The sequence below is a fragment of the Mustela erminea genome, chromosome 3, assembly GCF_009829155.1.
Source record: "Mustela erminea isolate mMusErm1 chromosome 3, mMusErm1.Pri, whole genome shotgun sequence".
NCBI classification, from domain to species: Eukaryota; Metazoa; Chordata; class Mammalia; order Carnivora; family Mustelidae; genus Mustela; species Mustela erminea.
In genome coordinates this window covers 112,573,489-112,600,948 of record NC_045616.1, presented here as the reverse complement: position 1 = coordinate 112,600,948, position 27,460 = coordinate 112,573,489, and the positions used below count along the sequence as shown (strand labels likewise).

Genomic DNA, 27,460 nt, shown 5'->3' with positions numbered 1-27,460 from the left:
TGTTCTATCTCAGGATTCCAATGCATCCAATATTCATGTAATTTTTAAAATTATTAATTTATAATTTATATAGTTATCCTATCATTATTATTATTATTATTATTTGTATCCTGTGTGATTCTGAGATCAGAGACAACCATTTTATTCATGTTCAACTGAATTTTACACATACATTTTATATTTCTATTAAACAGCCAGAATTTCAAAAATTAAGAGGATGAGATATTAAGGGGACAATGTGATGGCTTTTGACAGAATGAAAAGATTCTAAATTAATAACAACATCCAAAAAGTTTAAAAGATTAGATTCATCTAATATTTTTTGTTGGTGGAAGTGGTGTTATATTTCCTTTACCACATCATGGCTTTAGTATTACCTTTTGAAATGTGACTCTGGAATCCTTCATTCTGAATTTGCTGTAGCCTTATCTGGTGCATTTAATGTGAGCTGTGGAGCAGATACTCAGACTCTGGCATAATGTAATCCATTTTCACAGAAATATTATATCTAGACATTCCCAAATTCAGTTGAAGTTTTGAGAAAAAGCAGTTACTAAAAACCCGAGAGGAACTGTTAAAATGAACTGAGAGCACCTTTTAACCTTCACTGGCTGGGATCTCTAGTCAGCTCCTAAAGCCAGCTTGTCTAATGAATCCAAGCTAGATACCCAAAGGAATGTTGTAGCATGTTTAGAAACTTTCTACTCTCATCGTTTTCTGTTGTGTATAAATCATCGACAGATCAGTGCCAAGAATTTCCTGAGTTAAAATGTAGCCACTGAGGCTATGCTCAAGTTATAAAGACCAAATTATTAGTAACAGCCGCAGTTTATTTTCTGTGCAATTACTTTTGAACTTTTTATAGTTTTCATTTCCCATCTTGATTCTAGAAGCAATGTAGAATATTTTTTAAAAAGTTTTCTGTTGGTTATTTTTTTTTCTGGGTGAAATCTCAATTCCTTACTTGAAAAATAATGTTGTAGTGTTTCTGAGATGGGAAACTCTGCCATTTTGGAAAACTTAAGAGAAAACACAGTCCTAAATAGATCCCATATTCCTCCAAAGATTGCTATAGTGTTCGTCTTATGTAACTAAAATGCTGTGATGGGAACAGGAAGTATGATGCCTCAAAGCTTTTACAGGTTATACATTTTTTTAAAATATTTTATTTATTTATTTGACAGAGAGCAAGATCACAAGTGGGCAGAGAGGCAGGCAGAGAGAGAGGGGGAAGCAGGCTCTCCGCTGAGCAGAGAGCTCAATGTGGGGCTCGACCCCAAGACCTGGAGATCATGACCCAAGCCAAAGGCAGATGCCTAACCAACTGAGCCATCCAGGTGCCCCAGTTATACAATTTTGATCAAGACTTACATAGACCAAAAGAAACCCATTCTTCCAACACAGCCAACTCTCTATAGGTTAGCCCCTCTCAATAGAAATTGTCTATAACATAAGGAGGGAAGGAGGGAAATTCTCAATGGAAATGAGATTCATCTCTGCCATAGTAAATTTTCCCTTCCCCCCCGCCCCCCGGAAGATGTTTGTATCATTTGAGTACTTAGAATCTGAAAACACAAAAGGATCAGGGATTGGTTAGTTACCTCGAAATGTGGGTTTCTACCCCATATCCAGATTTAGTAGCTGAACACAGCCACAATTAAGTAGCTCTACATATCAGCTAGAGAAAGTTGCCAATTATTTTAAAGAATTTAGGGAACGGAAATGAAGGACAGGGAGCAAAAATGTTGCCCCAGGCAGATTGGCAGGGAGCTGAAACGTTGTCCAATCCAGGAGTACACACTGACGGTTATGTAGGGAGCTCAGAACATTTTCAATTTCCAAACAGGACCATTTCCAAGTGGGATTTTAAGATATACTTTATTATGATGACTAATGTTAGTCCATTTAGTCTCCATACAGTGACTGCTTCTGTGAATTAACAGATAGAAAATAACATAAAGGAGACAATAAACCCCTTTCCTAAGCTGAAAGTCTACAGAATAGGGCCTAGTGAATATTACTCTGAGTTCCTCAGTAGACAGCATTTCCAGTGAAAATATGGCCAATACCATATTAAATAAATTGTTGTGATAGGCATTCTTAATAAAACACCATCTTTAATTCTTCATTGTTGATTCCCTATTCTATTTTTTATGACACTCTTAGAACGCATTATTCACACAGCATCGGCTATCTTCTTAAACCGCAAGTAACATCATTTCACTTCATTACCCAAAGGCTCTTTATTGCATTAGAATAAAGGTCAGCTGCTTAGTGAAATGTAGAAAGCTCTTTAGGTGTGGTCCCACTCGCACCACAGTGTCCTCTTTACCATGATCACTGGCATAACCAGGTTCCAGATGTATTATTAGACTTTTTGTTTCTTTTTTTAAGATTTTATTTATTTGAGAGAGAGGCAGAGCACAAATGAGTGAAGGGATAGAGGGAGAAACAGGCTTTCTACTGAACAGGGAGACCAATACAGGGCTCAATCCCAGGACCCTGGAATTACGACCTGAGCCAAAGGAAGATGCTTATCTGACTGCGCCACCCAGGTGCCCCCGGGCTTTTTGTGTCTTAAACATCACACATTTGCTCTCACCTCAGATCTTGTTCTTTCTTCTCCTCCTTTCATCATCTTTCTCTTTCTGCTCCTCCCTGAATTTTTTTCATCATTGAGGTCTCAGTTCAAAGTTATCTCTTCAAAAGACATCCTTTCAGAGTACTTACAGTGATCCGAAATGCATTAGTATAATCCGTGTATGTGTTTGGATGTAGTTATATATGTAATTATATCTGTCACCTTCCTGTCGTCTCCTACCAATTCGTGCATCTGATCTATCATCTATTTATCTTTCCTATTTATGTTTCTGACCTATCTAAAATAGGTTTTCCCCAAGACTGTAAGATGTGCTACAGAATAGGAACATTGGCACTTTTGTTCACCAACCCAGTATTATTACTTAGAACAGTGCCTGTGTGGCGTATAGAAAATGCTCAGTAAACATTTGTTGGTTAAACTAATATACTCAACAAATGTATTTCACAGTGTTTTTAGCATCTAATCTTATTCCGCCCTTACTCTAGTGTGATGTACTCAACTGTGCAGGTGTTATTTCTTCACTGAAAAGGGGAAAAAACAGGCTCAGAAAGATTAAAGGCTTGTACCTAAAATCACACAGCTTGTTCTCCAGGAGAATCAGAGTTAAAATCTGAGTGTTTTGACTTTTAATCGAGTGTGCTTACTACTTACTATACTATACTGCTTTTCTCATTTCTGCCTCAAGCACTAATCATCTTTTTGAATTATCACTTCAAAACATCTGTTATTTCAATACTTATCAGCAGGATATCAACATTGTAAGAAATCTCTGTTAAAAACAGATTTACTACTGTCTAACAGCTATAGAGTATATAATACAGTATGTGTATGTGTTTGTATATATAGATATACATTTGTGTGTATATAAATAACATAAATATACACAAATCATATATATAAAGCACATAAAGCATTTATATATGTATATAAAGTATATGTTTGAAGGATATCTTCTTTAAAGACTGATTTTAATTGGTTTATTTATCATCAAAAATTTTGCTGACATTGATGTACTATTTTAAGGTATCCCAAATTACTATAATAATAATCACCAACATTATAATTTCATTTTACAGAACTATTCCATGATTATCCCTATGACAGTCTAACATGTATATAAATTTATACAAATTTTAAAGACTGTTGATTTTTTTTATAATGGACAGGGAAGGATTACTGTGAAGAAAATACTTTAAAAATTATTTGCTAATTAATCTGCTCTTTGAACATTTCCTCCAACTGGGTTATTTTAATTGATTTCCATTTTCAGACAATTTCCTAGTTTCATAAGGGGTTCATTGATGTTTACATTTGAATAACAGTAAAATCACTCTAGCTAAACTTCATTAGAAGTTCCTGACTCATGTTGTATGGTCTTAAATAGAATATTTTAGAACATTAAAGTATCTTCACTTTTCCTCATGTGATTTGTAGAAAGGTCTTGAGTACTTTCTAGGTATTTCTAATAACACTAGAGTCCAGTGCTGAATCAATAAAGTCTGGCATTAGAGCATACAATTTGGATTTTAATGTTCTAATGTTCCTTAAATAATAAATAACATCCTAAAATTATATATCTATTTATTTCTCCCCTTAATGGGGATTTGTGGGAATTTCAAGTTGGAAAGGAGGGGGAAAAGATGACTAAATCTTCCCAGAATTGGAAAAAAGAAGATTCCTCAACAATTCTCTGAGATATAAGCCCAGGCACATACATATGAGCATATCTTCCATTTAAGCCTGATCCTAGACCTAAATGGGTCTGGATTTCAAATCATCATTTCTTTACTGAAAAGGCAAGTTAACTTTTTATAATTTGACTAAAGTACATTCATAACGGTCCTCTATCTTGAACCTTTGCACTCTGAATTATAAATCTTCTGTCTAAAGAATGACTTCATGTATCACTAAGGAAATAGCCTGTGAGTTGTAAGGAAAAACATACTTTTGGTCAAAGGAACCTATTTCTTGTCACTGAAATTGTACTCAACTGAATTAGAATGTGGTTTAAGGATAATCATTTGAATAGGGGGGAAAAAAAGGAGGAAAGGAATACATCAAGATATTAGCAGTAGATGTATGTGAATGAAGATAATCTAAGGGGGTTAATTTTCTTCATATTTTTCTTTTTGAAATTTCTGAACATACTTTCAAGTTAAAAAAAGATTTAAATAAACAACATGATAAATAACATTAGCCTTATGTTTACCCAAGGCTTTTGTAACATTTTAGAGTAACATTCCCAGATAAGTTTGGGAAATACAGGGATAAAAAAGGTTGATGACATTTATTTAAAACATGATTTCTTAAAGACATTGACATGCTAATTTTCATGATGAATCTTCCAGAGACATACATAATAAGCAGAGTTTTTCAGCAGTGGAAACTGGCCACTCACAAACAGCTGATGACAAATCAAAGAAAACCGTTTGGGTATGTGGCAAGGAAAATATGTTAGAGGGAAAAATACAGAAAGTGTTGTTTCCTTTCTTTAATTACCTTATCCCAAGTTCCAGATGGTTTCCCGGATGTCGTAGCACCACCGTGCTTTCTCTTCTGGTGCCATCACCCACCTCTTACATTTAGTAGTTGAGTGTCCCTGCACCCCTCCCAACCCCCACCAGGCAGTCTTCAGTTTGGAAATTTTGCTACCTTAACCTTAGGGTTTGTCAATATGTTTGGAGGGAAAACAGGATGAACAGAGAGCACAAATCAGAAACTCTTTAAGGATATCTGTATGATTAGAGTGCATAGTGAGAAGGTCGTCTGGACTCAGGTGAGGGCTCTCAGTCAGGGTGCATGCCTTGGAATATTACAGTGGTGATGTTTGGAAGGTATCAGAGGGAGAGAACTAGTAGAAAATAAGGTCAAGCACTTGAAGATGATGAACTGGTATGGTAAATATACTTAGGGGCAAGGATAGATAAAGGATTAAAGAAATAGATTTTTAAAGTGTGATTATAGCCATTTGTGTGAACTGCTTTGCATTTATTCCTAATCCTTCTATATGGCACACTAACAATTATGTTTGGCAATTAATGTGTATGAACTTAACCATGTTTTACATTCCATTTTATTGGTACAGTAATCTTTATAAATAGGCTTTTTGGTCTTTATAATTTGTTAGTTATATGGCAACATCATTTACTAACAATTTAAAAACAGCAGAGGGAAATAGCCCATATATTTCGCAAGTGGATATCTCATTTCTTTAGAGCGCTTTATCATGCTAGATAAAACAGATTGGTTGCTCCTAAAACATCTGCTGAGCCAATTTTTGTAAAGCTAGCTACCTTGGAGAGTTACCTTGAAGTGTAAAAATTATGCCCTCCCTACATGCAAGAAATAGATAATGGTGATAAAGGAGTTCAGGAAAGCTGTCCCAAACTGCAAAGCACTTGCAAGTATGCTGATAGGGATTCATACATATTTCCCAAATGAACATGCATTTAATAGTAGATCCCTACCACAAAAATAAAAAAGGAAGAATGAACATAATTTTAATTCTGTAGAAGTTACCCAGATCTGTAAGATATTCACCATAAGTCTTACAGTTTATATAAACTCAACTTTAGAAACAAAATTAGGTTGAATCAACCACTCAGAAAAATAAATAAAATAACAAGAAGATCCAACTATTTGAAGATTTTTGTAAAAAGAAAATATAAATATTAATTCTCCTTGATCACATAATATAGGGTACTTTTAAAAGAAAGAAATTAATCTATATAAGTAACAAGAAATAAAATTATTACCAATAAGGAGCATACCTGGGATACTAGTAATTAGGAAGAAAATGTGCCCAATTCTCTATTACCTGATATCTTTCTTTTTGTACTATTTTCATGGCAATAAGTGCATTTTTTTTTTCATATCAAAGGCTCCTTTGCTTAAACTAGAAAGGAAAATGCTGAAAAAGAAAGGACAATAATGAGCTCAATTAATAAAATAAATTCCAGCTTTTGGGAATAGATAACATGCATTTTCTTTTTATTATTGTTTTAATTGAAAGTCAGTCCTGGTATTCTAATAAAGTGTGAGCTCTAGATGGAGTCTTAAGAAATAACAGATGTTTCCCCCAACTCCCTTCTCCACTCTAAGTCCCCATGTCCTCCATGCTATTTGTTATGCTCCACAAATAAGTGAAACCATATGATAATTGACTCTCTCTGCTTGACTTATGCTGGAAATAAAATAAATAAATAAATAAATAAATAAAAATAAATAAATAAAATAAAATAAAATAAAATAAAAAGAAATAACAGATGTTTAAACTAAGAAAAAGAGTTAATTGAGTAAAGAATACATATGGAAAGAGGGTGTAAGAGAGAAAAAGAGATGGAAGCACTGGGCAAATGCAGACAGAAAGAGGATGGAGACAGCCTGAACAGGCCAGTGGTTACTCCAGCTAAGACATTGCTGATGGCTGTTCCTTTCAAGCTCTTTAGTTGCTGTAGAAGGTTAACACTGACTTTGGAAGGAAGTGAGTTCTAAAGTTTTTTTTTTAATTTTCTTTATTTATTTGACAGAGATCACAAGTAGGCAGAGAGGCAGGCAGAGAGAGAGGGGAAAGCAGGCTCCCTGCTGAGCAGAGAGCCCATGTAGAGCTGGATCCCAGGACCCTGGGATCATGACATGAGGGAAGGCAGAGGCTTAAGCCATTGAGCCACCCAGGTGCCCTAGGAAGTGAGTTCTAAAAACACAGCTCTGTTTTTTTTGTCTCAAACCATGTCCTCCATTTTCAAGTTTTTTAAAGAGTAAATCTCAGATAATTCTTACGTCAGGGGGCCCATTTAAACATTTTGGAGCCAATGAAATTGTTAGGGAGAAAAAAGGAAGAAAAGAAAGAAAGCGGGGAAGGGAAAGGAGCCAAAAAATATTATATTGGTTATTGGAGGGATTCTCTCTACCTCCCAAGTTATATTCTCATTTGTGGTACACATTATGTACAGTATACAACATGACCTTCTTGAGAGAAATTTATACTGAAAGTATTAACTGTTTACAAGTGAATTGCTGAGAGATAAAATTCTTGATTTTCAGAAGAATTCATTACTGCTTATATTGGATCACCTTTTTAATGTCCTACCTCAGAGATATAAATGTCCTGATAAATAAAATGAATTGCTTAAGATACTGGACCATTATTTCTCAGAGCTACAGTTTAAAATTACAAAGCCATCTTTTTCACTCTCACCTCTAAACAAATTGTGTCCTTTTATGAAAACAGCATTTTTCTATCATTTTTTTTTGGGGGGGGTGGCTGAATTTCCTTGAAAATGCCTGTGTTGAGTTGTCACCAGACTATAATGAATATGTTTTATTGGTTGATATATATGCCTAAGAGACTAATAAAATAAAATTGCATTGAACTTGAAATGGAATCTACTAAACGAACTTTTTCTGTGCCATAATATATTCTTCTTGTCCTCAAAATTGCAAGTATTGATATAGGTTGTCAATTTTTCCTGGGGAGTAATTTGGATGATCCAGTTATGATTTAATGCCAGAAAGCATCATTTATAAAACATGCCCTTGAGCCCTTAAGGAGTTAATAAAGCTTGCTACAGTATACTGTATACTTCCCAGAAGTATCTGAAATAGCTAGAGGATCTGGTGAGCTCTGTAAGAGTATTTAAGCTTAAATGACACCCATATGCCAACATGTTTTTTTATTACAATGTGAAATGGCTTGGTATCATTAGGAAAATGTGCCCATTCTTGAGGAATTTGTTAAGCAGCAGCTGACTTCTCCATAAAGTCTGCCTCCCAAAGTGGCATATTTAGGCTTCATTCTCCATTGAAAAATATTAACTGTGAAATTTCGTGTGTAAGCAGTAAATTATCAGGACTACACAGTGGACCAATTTTAGAAATAGCTAATCAAAGCCAATAAATTTCCCATTTGGGTATGAGTATGTGGTAGTGAGATCTAATAAGGACTGTTGATAGACATTCACTGTCCCAATTTCCTGCTTCATCAGAGCGTGTAACTGAAGTGAAGACTGACATCTTCGTCACCAGTTTCGGACCTGTTTCAGACCATGATATGGTAAGTGACACTGCATTTTTGGTTTTCTTGGTGTATTTTCTAAGTTTAACTTTTGAAAGGAAAATATAAACCAAGTACTTAGAGAATAACTTGAAATAGCTTAGCTATATCTTTGTGTTTTTCTGTATACTTATATAATATATAACATATACTAATATATAATATTTATATCATAGAAAATACCCACTTACTTTCCAGACCAAACCCATTTATGATATCAACCATTGCAGTCTTCTTTTTTTCCATCCCTGAAATGATTGCTTTGACTTGGGTTATGTTCTGTAAGCCAAATAGTGTAATCTGCCTTACATTTTATTTAAGAGGGCATGTTGATTGAAAGATGCTATGTCTCTAGATAGCCAGCATTCTAATACAGTAGCCATGAACATCATGATTTCCGAATTATTCTTGGCTAGAAAGGGGATGTGAGTGTAAAAGCTGAGTGAATAGTTGACCAGAATTAGACAGAGAAATAGTTCAAATAAAACACATTGGTGGGAAATGTTTAGCTTCACTGCAAAAGAAATTCATTAATTATTACCAAGAATGAAAATAAAATTAATGCATACCTGTTCTTTCTTTTCCCAACCCAATAAGTTAACACGAATTTCTATTCTATCTGATGGGAATTGGTTTAAGAGTAGAACTCTGATGTAATATTTGTATACTCATAATAACCACACTCCTATGTAATAAAAAAAATCATAAAGAGCCCATGAAGACACACTGTTATGAAATATTTCAAAGATAGACTTATTGAATATTATTTTCAAAATGCCTTTCTATTGATGCCATCTTTACATAAAAGTTCTTTGATTTCATAATAGTTCAAGTGATTGAGAATAAAAGCTACAAAAAATATCAGTTAAAACCAGCATTTTTCAAAGTGTGGAAATTCACAAGTGTACCCACTTTGGCAGCTCTGACAAGTCCTGAAGTAAGGAAACCTGTTTAACTACATTTAATCTAGTGTTTTCCAGTCATATTTGTCTAAACCTTTAATGTGGTAACTGTTGACATTCTGTAGAGCTAATACTCTGTGAGCCAAACACTGGGAAATGCTGGCTCAGGATAATTAGATAGGTTAGATCTTAACACAGGTTATGAAATGTACCAACTATGCAAATCAGAGTCACCGAGCATAAGAGAGGGTTAGGTAAGAATATAGATTTCTGAACCAGAATGCTGTCTGGGTTTGTATTCCCAACTTCGGTGCTTATAAGTGTGTGTTAAGTTCCTTAACATCTCTTTGCCTCAGTTTCTTCATGTGTAACATGGGAGTGATGATAATACCTCATGGGATTATCATAAATATTAAATGAATTCATACATGCAAGAAATAGAAATATAATAATTAGCACAGTGTGTATTTATTTCTTTGGCAACTTTTTATAGTGGTTGATCTATAGACCACTTTCTTGAAATACTGTTATACACTATTTTTTGCTGAACTCTTCACCCCAAGGACCTCTTGTGATTCCCCCATGTTGGAATTCTGTCTTAAAGCATTATTCTCTTGTGCTACTTTTCTAATTAAGAACATTTAATAGATCCTAGTCAGGTTTAAGGTCAAATTTAAACTCTTCTGCCTGTATTCCGTACAGTTCACAGATGATGTTACCATCTGTCCTCTCTTGTTCCTAATATTGACAATTTACTTTAGTCATTTGCTTAAATATTACTTTCTATGAGGCCATAGCCCTTGGGGGTGAGCTGAACTTGTCTAGGATCCAGGCTGGCTGAATTTACATCTCACCACTGCCAATAGCATGACCTTGGGCAAATCACTAAAGTGCATAAGCCTCAAAGTCTCTACAATGGGTGTATTATTGTACTAGCCTCTCCTTGTAAAATAGTTAGGAATTTTAAATGAGCAATGTAAATAAAGTGTTTATAGATAGTGCTCAATAAACTCTCAGTAAACTAAATAGTTATTACTTTTGCCTCTGAACTCCTTATCATGCTGTGTATCCTTCATAGAAAATTTCCTCTGTTTCCCACCCATCTAAATTCTACATTTCCACAAAGGCCCAAATCAAGACCCAAAAGCTTAGTGAAAACCTTTTTTTTTTTTATTAATCCGATAATGGATGAGGTTTACCTTTCTGTATTCTAGTCAGATTTGTTGACTATAAAATAATAGCTTAACTTCTGGTGTCATTTATAACACTGCTTTGTAAAGTTATTTCTCTTATATAAATGTCTTATTTTCCTAAAGTAATGCCGAAAAATGTAAAGATACATTTGCCTCACATCCCTCAGAGTATCAGCGCATGGTTGCCTCATAGTAAGTGTTGAATTCCTACTTATTTAATGGTAGGTTTAGTTGTCTCTATTGTCTTTACAACAAAGTCTTGTGAGACGCAACAAATAATACCCTCTTTCCTGAGTTCTGAACCTTTTGAGAAATAAGATAATAAAATAAGGGATTTGGAAATTGAGAATCATCATCTTCATTCTAATTATTAAGGTCCTGTGGAAGGTGCTTTATATCTGTAGACAAGTGAGTTTCCAGAGAGTAAACATCAGAATCGATCTGATTAACCCACCCAGTCACCTGGTAAGACTTTGGCCTACTCCGTTTGTTAGGGCAGAGACTGTCCATACAAAACTTCTAGCATGGAGAAACATCAGAATTTGTGAGTCTTGTGGACAGAGCAGCAAGAAGAGGCTGAGATAGGCAAGATTGATTTCTCCTTCCATATTTACCCATCAAATGAAATTATTCTTCCCTCTCCCCCTCCCTAAATAAAGGAGTATGAGGGATTGGAGAGCATTCAGAAGTTTTGCACCGGTGAAGCTCTCTTCTCATAAATGGAAACATCAAGAGGGGATGAAGCATTACAAACATCACACACTGATAATGATATTATTCCTCCTCCTCATTATCATTATTATCATTACCATCATCATAATTAAAAATGAATATTCTCTATCGCTGGCATCTTTCATAATGCCTCACAAAGATTAGATGCTCAATACGAGTTGTTACAGGACGGTGCTCAAATAAAGGCATATTTTCTCTTCAAAATATTTGGCATACCTTTGAGTTATTTGCTTAGATTGTCATTTAAGGAAACACTGATTTTTTTTTTTTTTTTTTTGTCTTGGACTAAAGGTGTATGTTGGGGTTTTCGATACACCATTAAGTCTATGACTTATGCATTACTTTTCATAAATGACCTTTGGTCAAAAATCAGATAGGAAGAAGGAACAGAGTGTCTAAGCCGGTTATACTTCCTATTGCCTAAAATTTCTGAACAAGATAATGTTTGAATTGTTCTGTCAGAGGACCAAATTACCCAGGTCTACAACTGATATGCTAAGAGGCTACCTGGCCAATTCATTGGAGATTACTCATTTAAACTACTTTATGGGTGAATTACAAATAAAGAGCAGTATGATTTAGAGTCTATCAAAATTAGAAGGCCAATGACAAAGCTATTTTCAAGACAAGAAAAGCTTTGTAGTTTTTAAAGTGATAACTAATAAAATATCTAATAAGGATAAGTGTAATAACAGAATTCAACAGTAATGAATGCTTATAATATGTCAAGCACCATGCTAATAGGTTTATAGATCATATTTCATCTAGTACTCATGATTTTACCTAGTCATTATTATTATCCACAGTTTCCAGAGGAGGAAAGTGACCTAGCTAAGTAGCAACTTGAACTCAGGCTGTGTGCCCCTAGAGGTTCCATAGCTCCCAAGGCATCTGACTTCATCTGGAATAGAAAACAAAATTAGGGCAACTCCTTAACTTTATTTTAAAAACCATTAATTGGCAATCAAATGGCACAATCCCAGGGCACTAGGTTCTGACAGAAATACCCTGGCAGCACAGTTGCAGAGCCCTGTTTTCCATAGTGGTGAAAACGTATGAAGTCAAAGCACACACAGATGGTAGTAGATGATGCAAGTGGGAACACTTCAAAACAATATTTATGTAGGAACATAATGGATGTTCTGTCCAGTCTTCAGAGTAAGACTCACATTCTCCAGCGACCTACTCTGTTGAACAGGGTAACGTGGAGAGAGACTTGTCACTTGAATGGTGGCAGCTAGAACACTGAACCTTGAACAGCATCTTTGTCAGAACTTCCTACTTGTTCAGTCTTCTGTAGAGTCTTTTCCTTTGCCTTCAGATTTTACTTTACTTGGTTATAACCCTCTCACTTTCCTGAAGTTTCCTATCCTGCTACCAGTCCAAACAAAGAGCACTTTTTTCATTCTCAGCGACATTGAAATCTAATATAAATTTGTGTTGATGAGCAAAGAAATGGGGAGACAAATAACTTCTAATGTTTACTGAGAACTTCCTCTGTTTCAGACATTCTTGTAAACTGTTCACTTGCATCATTAACTCCCTTCTTACAACAGGCAAGTGAAATCGCTACGGTATGATCCCCACTTTATAGAGTGGAATCTGGAGTATAGAGAATGACCTACAGTCACACATCGGGCAGACAGACAATTTCGTTCTAGTTCACAGGTTTAGAACTTCCATCCATACCCATTATGCTGTGGGTTCTGCCTCTCCTCCCTCATATTCCAGCTTCCTAAAGAAGGAGCTCCGGCCCATCCTGGTCTAGTGCACTGTGACCCCAAGGGTGAGGTCATGCTGAGAACCTCCTGCTGCTACCATGGCAATGTTGCAAGGGCAGTTCTTAGAAAATGGGACACTAAATTTTTACACTCTTGCTTAGATAGGATCTCATTGTTACCAAGTGTTTTTATTTCACTTTTCATTTCCACTTCCAGCTGAAGGGAACACTTAAATGCAAGCTTATCCAGTTAGTTTTGCAGTGTGTGTGTGCATGCTTGTGTGGCCAGTATAGTATTTGGAGGGAGAATATCATATGAATTTGGGAATTTCAGTGTCTGCCATTAGCCAGGTAAGTAAAGCTGGTTGTAAACATGGCAAATATGTAAACATGAGGAATTTGGCAAGTTTTGACATAATTTTTGGAATCACTGACTTTGGGATGTATCTTATCAAAGATTTGATAATAAATCTATTTTAAAGTTTTTAAGATATTTAACATTTATTTCATTTCATTTTCAAAAATATCCTTGGAGCAAATGAACAAATCAACTAAATAAAATTTTTGGATTCATAGGAATATGGTCAGTTGGACATCTTGATTTAACAAGTGACTGTTCTTCTACTATTTGACAGGCTAAAGTAGTTCAGTTGGATAGAAAATAGAGCTTATGTGGCTGATTCCTGAGTAATAGAAATGTCCTGACTATCATACCCATATCTCATAAGCCTATCATGCAGAGAAGAGAACATACAGAGCTCAGGGTAAATCCATCCCTTTGCTTCCTGGCAAGCACTGCTCCTGTGTATCATTTCCCAGTGTTGTCCATAGGTTCCCACCCCATCTCTTTCCTCATGGAAAATACCATTGGATGCCCAACCTACTCCATGAGTTTTCTTTACAGCATCCAAGTTTAAGCAATTTCTCCCTCTGCTAAATTTAAAGATGCTTAACAAATGTTTCCTGGTGAGAAAATTCCTATCTCAGTGCCTTTTCATGTCACACTTCCAGACACAAGGCACTTCCTAAGCAACAAACAAGGTAGTTTGTCTTCCCACAAACATAAACTGACATCATGTTACACTTCCTTGTTGCTGTTTCAGTCAAGATATAGCACTATGCCCGGTCCTCTGTAAACTATCCAATAATTATTAATTACTTGATCAGAAGGTCTTAGCTATACCAAATGTGTGGCAGAAGGATAAACCTTTCTTCAGTCTTTACCCAATCTTACTTAAAGCTTGAGGAAAAAAGCAGATAGTTAAATTCATGCAAAATATGCTTAGACACAGACATTTTTTCTGCATGTTCTAAAGATGATATGTATAAGATCTGAAAAAAAAAAAACAGCTTTCTCTAATGCATTAGAGTTTAGGGGATTAAGAAAATGTAGCATGATGTTTTCAAGTTAGTCTTCCTTCCAGTTTGGAGCATGCTAAGATTAATGGAGAATGTGGTAATCTTTATTTCAAACCATTAAGTTCCAAATTTAGTGTCAGTGTAGCAAGTGCTGCAAGGAAGATGGATATTACCCTTTTCAGTTTTAGGAGCTGGTAAGTCACATTGCTTGTTTTCAGATTAGCAGATGTTTGTCTCTGGGTATTGCCATAAGGAATGCTGTGTTTATTCAAATAAATAGATTCCCTGGCTGTGAATGATGATGAGCTTCACACATTTCTCATGTGTCTTCTACACACATATACTCAGATACACACTCACACACACCCTCATATTCTGCATTTTTTTTTTTTTTTGGCGAAGATCCCAATTAACAGTGAAACAGATTATTTTCATAATCTTCTTTGTTGTGGAAAATTGAAAGACTATAAACATTATCTGTAAAAAAAAATTTTTTTTTGCTTATCCATAAAAGAGATGGGGATTACCAGGCTAGTATTAGAACCATGGATGATTTGAAATTGACTGTGAGGTTTTCAGACTATGGAAGGACCCCCCAAAATACTATATGTAAGTAGCTGTCATTATCTAATTTAAACAGTAAGCTCCAGCATGAGTTTTGTTTTTATGTGTACTGTATTCTATTTTTTTGAGTGCTGGTGTGGTAGAGGTATAGGGAGAAGGGCATGATTTTCTTTTCACATACTTGAGGAGATAATTGTGAATTTTTTCTGACCAAGCAATATTTCTGGCATTTTAGATATTTTAAAAAATGATTCACTGGAAACCACTATGTACAGACCACCACAAATTTACTTTTGAAAACATCACCTAGCTCATATTTTGCCTTTAAAGTTGTAAAAATTATGCATTGTCTGAGTATTTGCATTGCAAAATACAGCTCCCTGAACTCTTTGCCATTTTCCAAAATTATCTAGGAATATACAATAGATGTATTTTTCCGTCAAAGCTGGAAGGATGAAAGATTAAAATTTAAAGGACCCATGACAGTTCTCCGGTTAAATAACCTAATGGCAAGTAAGATTTGGACTCCGGATACCTTTTTTCACAATGGAAAGAAGTCAGTGGCACACAACATGACCATGCCCAACAAACTCCTGAGGATCACAGAGGATGGCACCTTGTTATACACCATGAGGTAAGGCTGACTGTGTTTCTCTCTGTGATTCTTTCTGTACTTCTCTTCCATATATATGTGATCATGAAGCTGATGGGCCATGGTGGAACCTCTGGTTTCCTCTTTGCCCTCTTTTTTCAACCTTAATAATTATTCCGCTATAAAAAAAAAAAAACAGACTGTTTAATGCAGGTATTAAAGCATTAAGTAAAATGATTAGGTAAAGTGGGGGAGGCTTATAATGTATATTAAGTAATATGTCACAAGTATCTCTCCAACTTGCTCTAATTCAATATGAGGAACTTCTATTCCTACTACTAACCTCATATATTGCTGCCTCCCAATAAGTTCTAGATCATATTTCTAGAAGCAGTCTCAAGGTATGTATCCGAAAATGTTTCTACTTAAAAAAAGAGGGGAAAAAAAAAAAAAAAGAACAGTTCAACTCTCTTAAAAACTGTAGATTCATGTGGAAGTATGCACTTAGAAGAAGTATCTGAATTTATAGTGTTATTATTAGACTGAGAATATAAATATTCTTAATTTTGCTTACATTGAAGAATATTTACATATATGAAGAACATACGTGTGTGTATGTGTGTGTGTGTAAAATTCCTGCTTAATAAACATTTCTCCATTTTGAGATTATGTGGAAAACCTGGCAGCTAGATATCTTTATTCATTTATGGTTTAATGAAGAAAATATGAAACAAAAAACATTATGAATACTTTTAAAGAAAAAAATGTTTAAAATATTCCTAATTTGTAAGCAATTAAAAATTGTCCAGAACTCATTCTTAAGGGAAGTAGTTATTTCATACCCAAGTCACTTGTTAGAGTGTTGTTTTTATAGACCTGGACAGTACTTGGTAATTCAGACCGTCCCAAGTGTTCCTCTGGCACAAAAAGGCAATGGAGACAAAATCCTAGACTTGGTGGATTTTGTTTAATGTGATTTTGTTTAAAGTGATTCTTGCTTTTGAAGAAAGCTGCCAGAATTTTTACCTTTTTATACAAAATATCCAAATGAAAAAGAAAGGGAAAAAAAATGCTTCAAGAGATGCTTTAGATGTTAGACTCAACTAGTAAACATGTAATAGAATTAAAGAATGAAAAATTTCTAAAAAAAAGAGAGAGAGAAAAAATGGAGGATCAGTGGACAGACGTGCTGAGACCTTTCCAGATCATCCAAGTAGGATCTATTTATAATTGAGACTTGAAATATTCTCCTCTTACAAAACACCCTACACTTGTTTTTGAGCCTAAGTTCCATATTTATTCCTCGCAGCTGACAATTTTCTGGGGCAAGATTTGTACCTACTGAAAAGTTGCCCAAATCATACTACCTGGTGTGTGCTGTGTTCTTTGTCAATAACTAGCCTGTTACTGCCCATCTCCTAAACTTTTAAACTCCTAAACCACCTTTGCTAATATGTCATCACTTTCCTTAATATTTTAATTTTAAGATGCAAGTTTGATCATTAATTTATACATTTCATATTTGCTTTAATCAACATTGCAACTTAATGAGTTTACTGACTATAAAGCCAGCCCTACCACATTTCTTGAGCTACTTACTAATATGAGTGAATATATTTTATAAGAACCATGTGAGGAATTTGACATAAATTCCCTCATAATTCCACCAAACAAAATCAAGTATATTTCGGTGAAATATATTTTTCAAATGTAAATAGAACTGAAGATAAGGACTAAACAGAAGCCAAGCAGAGTCCTGGCTTCCATTAGACAGTAAATTTGTATAAAACGAAATGGTGGGAATATAGTGAGATCACCCACAAACTCTCCTTTGCCTATTTCCTTTGTTGGTTTATCCCATTTGGTGCTGTTTTAAAGAAGGAGATAGGGAGAGCTGCCCTGAGCCGAGGAGACATCCTCTTCTCTTCCTAGATATCCATGTCTTCTTCTCGACCAAGTCTTTATCCAAGTATTTATTTGCTTACATCTAGTTTTAGTCCTGAGAGATTTTCTGGGTCTGGGTGGATTAAGTAATGAAGCTGGTCCTCGGAAACATAACAAATGCTTGCCCATCATACAAAATCTGATGTCAATGTTTTTCTCAAAACAAAAACAAAATCCAATCGTTGTTGTAAATAATTCCTTTTAGATACTTTGGCTAAGAGCTCAGTATCATGCTGCTGTTGTGCCTGCCTCGCTTGCTTTTCTTAATATATTTGCTATAGTTAATAACATCGAGTCGTATTTATCAGTAAGTGCCCAATCTATAGGGCTCTTGTTTATATCCTCTGTTTTCCTCAACTGATAAGGTTGACGGTGAGAGCTGAGTGTCCAATGCATTTGGAGGACTTCCCGATGGATGCACATGCCTGCCCACTAAAATTTGGAAGCTGTGAGTAAATTTTTAATTTTAATTTTTCTTTATTCTTATGAGAAACCGAAGTATTTTTTTTAAAAGATTTTATTTATTCATTTACTTATCTGAGACAGAGAGCAGGGGGAGGAATAGAGGGAGAGGGACAAACAGATTCCAGACTAAGTGCAGAGCCTGATGCGGGGCTCAATCTCACTACCCTGATTTCATGACCTGAGCCAAAAGCAAGAGTAGGATGCTTAACTGACTGAGCCACCTAAGCACCCCTGAGAAACCTAAGTCTTTAAGCAAGAAACCTCCAATTAGTAAAACCTGTTAGAAAACAGATAAAGATAAAAATGAAGAAATTTCAGTGATTTGCTGCAAATACTTTCTAGGGGTGCCTGGATGACTTGGTATGTTAAGATTGTCTGCCCTCAGTTCAGGTCATGACCTCCAAGTCCTAGGATCAAGCCTTAATCAGGATTCTTGCTCAGTCTCTTTCTCCCCACCCCCACCCTCACATCCCCCTCCTCGTTCTCTCTCTCTCCTTCTCTTTCTCAAATAAATACATAAAAACTTTAAAAAAATACATTCTATAAGTAATAATCTTTAATTTCATTTTTAATGTTATTTCAGGAAGAGATTATTATAAGAAAGAGTGGGTTTAATTAATTAGGGGAAAAATATCTACTTTTGTTAAAGCTGTATTCATGGAAAAACAAGTGGAGTATGGATGCTTTTACCACATAGATAATAACTCCCTGCCAATAGATGGAGATCACTGTGCTTATTTTGTATCATTGCTGACATTTGTTTGACTTTAAGAATATTGCAAGTTGTTTATCAGATGAAAATATTGGTAGGTGACAGCAGTGGATGATAATTGTTTCTTCATAATGAAGCCTACACCTAACAAATATTGCCTGATGAGAATTTACCCTAATCGTAGCCTTTTGAAAAGTTCTAGATCTGTTTGGATATCCCATGAAATTTATGTGTATATTAGTGCTTTTGAAGGTATCCTAGATACCTTTATGATAACTGTTGAGGCTTCTGCTATTTGAAACTATGCAGGCACACATTAGAGGAGCCAAGAGAACAGAACTCTGCCCAGCAGAGTCAGGTTCTCTTGTCTTCCTCTAGCCTTCTGCTTTTGACTAGTATGCATATGTAAAGGGAGTAAGAAGTAAGAACAATGTATTCCTGGTTTCCTGCAGGAGAGTTACTTTTGGACTGAGTCAGCTCCTGGACTACCTAACCATCTTTCTGTTCCCACTAGACAGACAGTCTAAGCAACTATTTTGGTGAAGATATGATTCATAGAAAAAAAAAAAATAGTGGTGGTGTAGGAAGACAGCAAGCAAAGAAAATAGCAAAGGGCCTTCAGGCTCCTAGCAGCTCTAGTCATGGAAAGACAAGTTTATTTATAAATCGAATTCTATACTGAAACCCAAGGACAAACTACTTCAAAAATTGTCAGCCAAACGGGCCTTTGGTGATAACTCCCTCCTCCTCACTCTTTTCCCAATTTAATGTATATTCTATGTTTCAGACTACTATATTTTCTCCTGATTACCACCTCCATTTTTAACAATATTATGTATTATGTGTTACTGGTATGCCAGGCAGTATTTTAAACATTTGTATATGTATCAGCTCATCTAATCCACAAAATCTTATACTTAGGAAGATCATGTGTTATAGGTTGCCTGGGGCAGTACTTACTTTTGCCTTATATCCTGGTATAACTACTAGTAGTGCCCCCTTTTACCTTCAGAAATACCTTGTTTTGAACAACAAATTACTTGTTTAGTGTACTAGTCAGGAATGCTTTCAAGCCGTGAGTATAGCTAGCTGAAAAAGAAGAGGGGTTTATATTTTTATATAAGATGAATGGTGGGGGCGCCTGGGTGGCTCAGTGGGTTAAGCCGCTGCCTTCTGCTCAGGTCATGATCTCAGGGTCCTGGGATCGAGTCCCGCATCGGGTTCTCTGCTCGGCAGGGAGTCTGCTTCCTCCTCTCTCTCTCTCTCTCTCTGCCTGCCTCTCTGCCTACTTGTGATCTCTCTCTGTCAAATAAATAAATAAAATCTTTAAAAAAAAAAAAAAAAAAAAGATGAATGGTGGTAAGTGATTGTTGGTTGATTGTTGTTTTGTCAGCATCTTAAAAATGATGATGTGTTAAGATGCCCTTAGATGTTCTTCCTGATCACAAAACGGTTGCTGCAACTCCAGCCATTGCATCTGCTTTCAAAATAAAGAATAGTGGACAAAGAAAGAATGAACAACTGTATTGAAGAGATAAAAGCTTTCCCTAAAATCCTAGCAGACATTTATGTGTATCTCATTAATCAAAGATGTGTCTCATTGCCAATGCTGACTACAAATGAGGCTGGGAAGAAATATTCTTAACTAAGCACATTGTTAGCCTGAAGAAAATAGGAGGTATTTTAGGAAGGAGGAAATGGATAGCAAGTAGAAAACACATAATGTCTCATGTAAGAAAACTGAAGTTAAATAAAAATCTGCTTTCTACCTCAGAGCCTTTATACATGCTCTTTTCTCTACTTGGGTTACTCTTCCCTTGGTTCTTTATGTAAGTGGCTTCTTTTATTTTTCACTTCTCAGCATAAATGTCATCTTCTGGGCTTCCCTAATGACCTTATCTAAATTTACATACAGTCCCACCCATCTTCTTGATTATAATACATATTTAATTTACATGTATTATAGCAATAATTATTAGTTTTATTTATTGGTTGACATTTTTATTGTCTGGAGACTGTAAAACTCCCATGAAAGCACAACCTATTTTATTCAGCATTTCCTAGTACAGAGCCTAATATGATGTAGACACACAAAAAATATTTATTGAATAGATAAAAATTATAGTAATCAGGTTTTAAATGCCCCTTTAATGTTTAAGTCTCAGAGAAGATTGCTTCAGAAAAGGGTTTAAGACCTGTGGGTAATTAAACAGAGAAGATTTGAAATTGAAAATAAGCATCTGAGCTCAGTGGGAGAGTGCCATGACTAATTACCATCACCTGCCATTGACTTGAGAAGGAGTGGTGGTTGATTTATTGTATAGTTAGTTCTCTGTCCTGGCCTAATTAGCATACTTCTGAAATGAAGAAACTGAGGCAAAAGTGGGCTAAAAATGCATTGACCCAGTTTTTGAAGCAAACATCTTGCCAGAATCACACAGAAGAAAATAATCAAGAGATAAGCTAGAAGATTTTGTAATAATTTAGTAGAATACTATGTAATAAATGTTAATGAAGCAAAATCATCCATATGTTGATAGGAACTAACCTCTGAAAAGCAGATGTTTTCCACTTTCCATTACCACTTTCCATTCGACCCTGATTGTCAGTGTTATATCACTCTTTTTGCTTATTGGGGATAAAGCCATCTTCATAAGGCCATATAACCAGAAGACAATGTGCATGATTTAGTTGACATCTTTTAACAGCTTTTGAGGAAAATACAAAGAAGGCTTTGATTCTAAATGAAGAGATTCAGATGATATTCTGACAATAAGATCTAGGCAAGTGCTAGATCTAGTTATGGACTCAATAAATGATGGTTTCCTGGCTGATTATCAAGCATAGTGCCTTGTAAATAAGGAGAGAGAGATAAGTAGAAATTTAAACAAATTCTGAATAATAAAAAACTTTGGAAATTATTTAGTGCACCTGCTTCATACAAATGAAAAGACAAAGGCCTGTAAAAGTGAAAAGATAGTGTCTATAGCAGATGCTCTTCTTCTTTTTTTTTTTAATTTTTTATTTATTATAAACATATATTTTTATACCCAGGGGTACAGGTCTATGAATCGCCAGGTTTACACACTTCACAGCACTCACTCTTCTGATACCAAGTCTATGCTCCCAGTGTTGTAGCACCACAGAGTTCTTTCACAAGCCCAATCAAAGTTTTTTGTCTTCTTTTTAAAATTTTTCTGAGGTAATCTGCTAATTTTTTTAAATCTGAGTTCAACATTTTGACTAAGTAGCTGAAGACTCTTTTTAACCTTATCTTCTTTATGCTGATTAGTCTCAAATGAAGGAAGCAGTCATAGGACCTCCTTTCTAAGTACTAAAATGAAGAAATAAGGTATATCACCTATTGTGATGCCTTATATCATGAAACACAAACTTTCTTTTTTTTTTTTTTAAGTTTTTATTTAAATTTCGTTTAGTTTGTTGGGGCACGTAGGTGGCTCAGTCTGTTGAGTGTCTGCCTTCAGCTCAAGTCATGATCCCGGGGTCTTGGGATCAAGCCCCACATTGGGTTCCCTGCTCAGTCGGAAGTCTGCTTCTCCCTCTGCCCCTCCCTCTGCTTATGCTCTCTCATGCTCTCTCTCTCTCTCTCTCCCCCTAAATATTTTTTTAAATCTTTAAAAAAATAAATTCCAGTTAGTTAGCATATAGTGTAATATTATTTTCCGGTGTACAATGTAGTCAATCCACTCTTCCATAAAACACCTAGTACTCCTCACAACAAGTGCTCTCCTTTATCCGCATCCCCTGTTTAGCCTTGTGGGTCCACTCTGCATTTGGGGAGATTTCCATTGAGAGACATGGACAATATGTTGTCTCCACTTTCACAACAACACTGAGTTTATTGTAGGTTTCATACACAGTGGAGTTTCTAAGAGATTGCAAGTGTGAGACATTGAATTATATGAAGTTTAAAGGGGATGGTAACAAATTTTTTTATCTAAAACTATATTGGCAGCCTATCTATCAGCAACACATGATGAAGTTCAAAAAAGTAGAGTTCAGGCACTACTGCTAATGATAGTGCAATACAGTAGCAAGAGTTTTTTTTTTTTTTATTTGTTACAAAAATGACACGAGGTTTAGAATTGGTTTCATCCCAAATTACTTGACCACTAAGTATCCCCTTGCTTGGATGTTGAGCATATAATATACAGTTTTTGCCTAGGAAATCCTTATTTATAACAGTAAGGTAGAAAGGATGTCATTCTATGCTCTTACCTCTGTTTTGTTTTGTTTTTTCACTAAATAGCTATTTAAATATATAAGCCATTCAATGTTTCTGTGCTTTATCATCTGTAAAATGAGACAATCTATATAACCTCTAAAGTCCTTCCATGTTAACAATCAATGATTCTGTGTTACCATAAACTTGAGATGTGTTCTTAGGTTAGACCTTTCCATTAAAAAAAGAAAAATTTACCATGATGGGAAAAATATTTTACTGAATATAAGTTCCTACAAACTGTGAGCAATATGGTTCTTCTCAACTAGTGCTCTGCACTTCTTTGAGGGATTTTTAAAAATAAACATGTTTTAGATGCTAACAAATGCAGTCCTCCTCATTAAGAATTGCAATGCTGAAATGATTCAAAATGTAAGTTAATGGGACATGTTAGCTCAATGGTAGGAATTATTTCACAGTTTATATGTATATCAAATCTTTATGTTGTATACTTTAAATAACTTATCATTTTATTTTCAATTTTACCTTAATAAAGCCGTGTGTGTGTGTGTGTGTGTGTGTGTGTGTGTGTGTGTGTGTGTGTATAAAAATCTAACAGCATATACTGTCATTCCGCCCCATGTGTCGTGGGTATCTGTGACTAGAAACCAGAAAAGCTATGGAATCCCTTCTTCTCCTTCTCACCCGTTCTGTACAGCTCTCCCCCCAACCTTCCTGAACTACGGATCAGGATTATGACCTCATCTCTCATGTAGAAGGATGGCTAGGTTAAAAGTAACATGGAGAATGAAAATGATTGAGAAGTGCAATGAGCTAAATGGTGTAACTCATCAACATCATCATCGTGATAGTAAACATCCATAAAAAGGAGAATTAATTAAAAGAAAGTAAAGTTACACTTCTTTTAAAAATGGGTGCTTGGTAGAATTTCTGGTGTTATATTTCACATGTATCATGACCTTCCCTTGGCCTGACATAATCCAGACCCAGGCTTCTGCCTCTAACTGTATTCCATCTCTCATGTACACAGATTTAGTCACATTGGTATTCCTGCTCTAACTCAAACATATCAAGCTTTTACCTGGACCAGAGGAAGAAACTTCTTTGTTGACCTATCCAGCAAACTCTTCCCCAAGACATACCCTACTCTCATTTCTGTCATGCATTTAACTGTCATTTCCTCAAGGACCCTCTCTGAGTCCTTCATCTAAAATAGGCCCACATCCTTCATTCTCTACTCCCTTAGCCTCTTGTGTATGGTTTTATAGCATTTAACAGTACTTGAAATTATGTGTTTATTAGCTTGTCTGTTTTTGTCCCCATTACTCCTGTGCATATTCCACAACACCAGGGAAACTTGTTTGTTACGGATTTTTTCAGCAAGGTCCTTTGTCTTTTGTAGATGCTTAATAACCATTTGTTGTAAAAGTGAACAGATGACTGAACAAATCAGGAAAACGTGTTTTAATTTTCCTAAGCTAAGGGACATGGGCTCTTTTTTTCCTGGCCTGCTCTCTGGAACCATGCAATTGAAAATAGGAAACTAATAGCACTTACCAGCTAGTGAGGAGTATCAAAGTAACATGACACATGGACATTTTCCTTCCTTTCCTTTCAGATGCTTATACCAGAGCAGAAGTTGTTTATGAGTGGACCAGAGAGCCAGCACGCTCGGTGGTTGTAGCAGAAGATGGGTCACGCCTAAACCAGTATGATCTTCTTGGGCAAACAGTAGACTCAGGAATTGTTCAGTCTAGTACAGGTAAGTGCCAGTTGATTATTCCAGATATGTCAGAAGAAATATAAACAGTTTTTGTGAGAATGTGACAAATCAGTAAGTTCTTCAATAACACAAGTAGAGAGAAAATTTCACTAACCTGAGACCAGCTAAGCTAGGAACTAGTGTAAACTCTATAGATTTGTGCCCTTGTATTCCTCATTTAATGTCTTCTGGCCTCTGTTTCTTGGTTTGCAACATAAGATGCTAGTTCTATGTGATCAGGGTAGCAGAGTATTTAGAAATGTGAACTTTGGGGAAGAATGTATGGATTAAATTCTTCCTCTTCCACTCTGTCTGTTGATTGTGGTCACCTCACAAGGTTGTTAGAAGGTATAAATTAAATCCATGAAGAGTACCTTAATAGCTTCTGGCATATAAAAAAACTCTCAAAAAATGTTAGCTATTAATATTATCTAGGCCTGATCTATTATAAGGAGTCAGTGAATCTTGGTGAATTTGTAGCAGTGATCATTATACATAAGAACTAGAGCATATACTATTAAGCGGCTGGACCCAAATTTTAAATTTTGAAGTTGCTTCAAGAAATAAGACTTTAGTTATGCAAATATCCATTTGTGACTAAATGTAATGTGATTGTTGGGCTGGAAAACTATAAAAATTTGGATTTTAACCCTCCCTCAATCCCAATAATTTTAATTATGTTCAATCAATGAAAGCTTAACAAGAGCCAGAAGTTTTTATAGCTGTCTTTAAAATTTTAAATTAGTTCATCCACTTTGGTAATTTCTTTAAAAATATGCAGTTTGGTAATATATAAGGGCAGATGTGCTATTCTTGTCAGAAAAAATTTCTTCCTTAAATTTCAGGTTTTATAGTTTTATATTAGGACCCTGATAATTCTAACAAGTTCAAGTAATAGGTCAATATATCTTATTCTGGCTATTGGAAAATCCTTGTTTAATGGGATTTGCATTTTGCTTATTTTGTCACAACCATGGCTACTCTGGAAGCCCAAATATTTATGTTTCTTCTTTTGAAAAATGGAGAAGATTGTTGCTCAGTTTTGCCCATGTTAAAAATGCATGTGGCATAGTGGAAAGATTTTAGGCTTTGTAGTGAGAAAGATATGCCCTCAAGTCCTGGTCCTGCCACATAGAAGTCTTGTGACTTTGGCAAAGTCATTTATCCAACTAGAAACTCTGGTCTCCTCTAAAATGTGGGCATTTTGTACTTTTGCAATAAAGATGAGATGATATAAAACACTAAGCAGAACATACATATGGTAAGTGCTCAAAATGCTATGTAGTCTGAGATCCCAGAACATGGAAAAATACTGAGAATTTCTCTCACTCATGTTAAGTGGGAAAACATTCTAAAATGAGCAGTGTTCACCTTTAAAAATCAAATGCTATTATAAACTGGATATTGTGGTAGATACCGGAGAGTCAATCATAGGCAAGGCAGAGAGCTTGCTGTCATGGAATCTAAAGTCTAAGGGAAGACAAACACATAAACTATAATTATCAAAATGGGTGGTAAATGCTGTGATTAACATTTTTGTGAGGGCAGGAACCATATCTATCTTCTGTATCCCTATCATTTACTATAGTAGCTAAAACAGAAGAGGCACTAAATAAATATTGTGAACTAATGAATAAAACAATAAATGTACCCAGCCTAGAATAATCAAGGAGGAATTGCTGCAGGGGTTGACTTTCATGTTGTTAATCTGTATTTGTTGGAAACCAAATAATCACTGTTTTAGGTCCAGAACATTGAAAATAATAAACATAGAACTTTCCCTCAAGAAATTCTCCATTATCATTAGAATAAAGGCTGAGGGATGTGAAAGCAACAATAACTCAACCCCAGTGGCATGCATTCAATAGCAGAAGTAGACACAAGCCAGGAGGGTTACCCAAAGAAAGGAGTGCCTCCACTCTAGTTGTAGTGCTAGTGACCTTGACATGTCATTTCATCCCTCTTTATGACCAATTTCCATGTCAGCAAAGTGAGTGGCTCATTCTGATAAACTTGGAGATGTTTCTGGCTTCATCAGGATTTAGCCTACATACACCGTAGTTATTCAGAAATGATATACAGGCATACGTGGAGCTAGGAGATGAGAGGCAGTGCCCAACCCCCCATCACCAAACTGACTGTACCTCATACTCTGGGTCTGTTGAAAGTACGCATTCTGTGCTAAAGCAGCAAGTTTATCTGTACAAATAAGAGCTCTTTCTTGTCATTCCCATAATTGATATTGGTGGGGAGGACGGGAAGGGAGGTGAGGAAAATAGTGAGAAAATTCTCAGATGCAGGGGTTCAGTTTGGTGTACCCTTTCAACCTTACAATGAAACACTGAACTAAACACTTCCTCTGGGTCCACTTTACCTCATCAAAAATCCACCCTGATAGATTTCTGTGGGAAGAAACAATGATCTTTTTAAGGTCTTCAATTCCGTATTTCACATGTCCTTGTGGAGTCCTAAAAATATTAAGATAAATGGCATTGAGTGCTTTACCTCCCTGTTTTTGCCAGAAGACTAGGAATGATAGCAAGAAAGAGCACCACATGGAGAATGATTAGGTAAAAAACCATCTTCCTCTATCTTAAAATTCTCTGCAGGGAGAGAAGCAATTCAAATCACTTCTTAGAAGAGGTTTCCCTACTTGC

The 27,460-nt window shown here is 35.6% G+C and overlaps 1 protein-coding gene across 2 annotated transcripts in view; it reads left to right on the top strand.

Moving 5' to 3' along the window:
* GABRA1 (gamma-aminobutyric acid type A receptor subunit alpha1) overlaps positions 1–27,460 on the top strand; it is a 58,301-nt gene that overhangs the window by 11,645 nt on the left and 19,196 nt on the right. For both annotated transcript variants that reach the window (XM_032337110.1, XM_032337111.1), the window contains exons 4-7: positions 8,587–8,654; positions 15,538–15,758; positions 18,026–18,108; positions 24,660–24,803. In XM_032337110.1, coding sequence (XP_032193001.1) covers positions 8,587–8,654; positions 15,538–15,758; positions 18,026–18,108; positions 24,660–24,803 — 516 coding nt within the window. The remainder of the gene's footprint in view (positions 1–8,586; positions 8,655–15,537; positions 15,759–18,025; positions 18,109–24,659; positions 24,804–27,460) is intronic.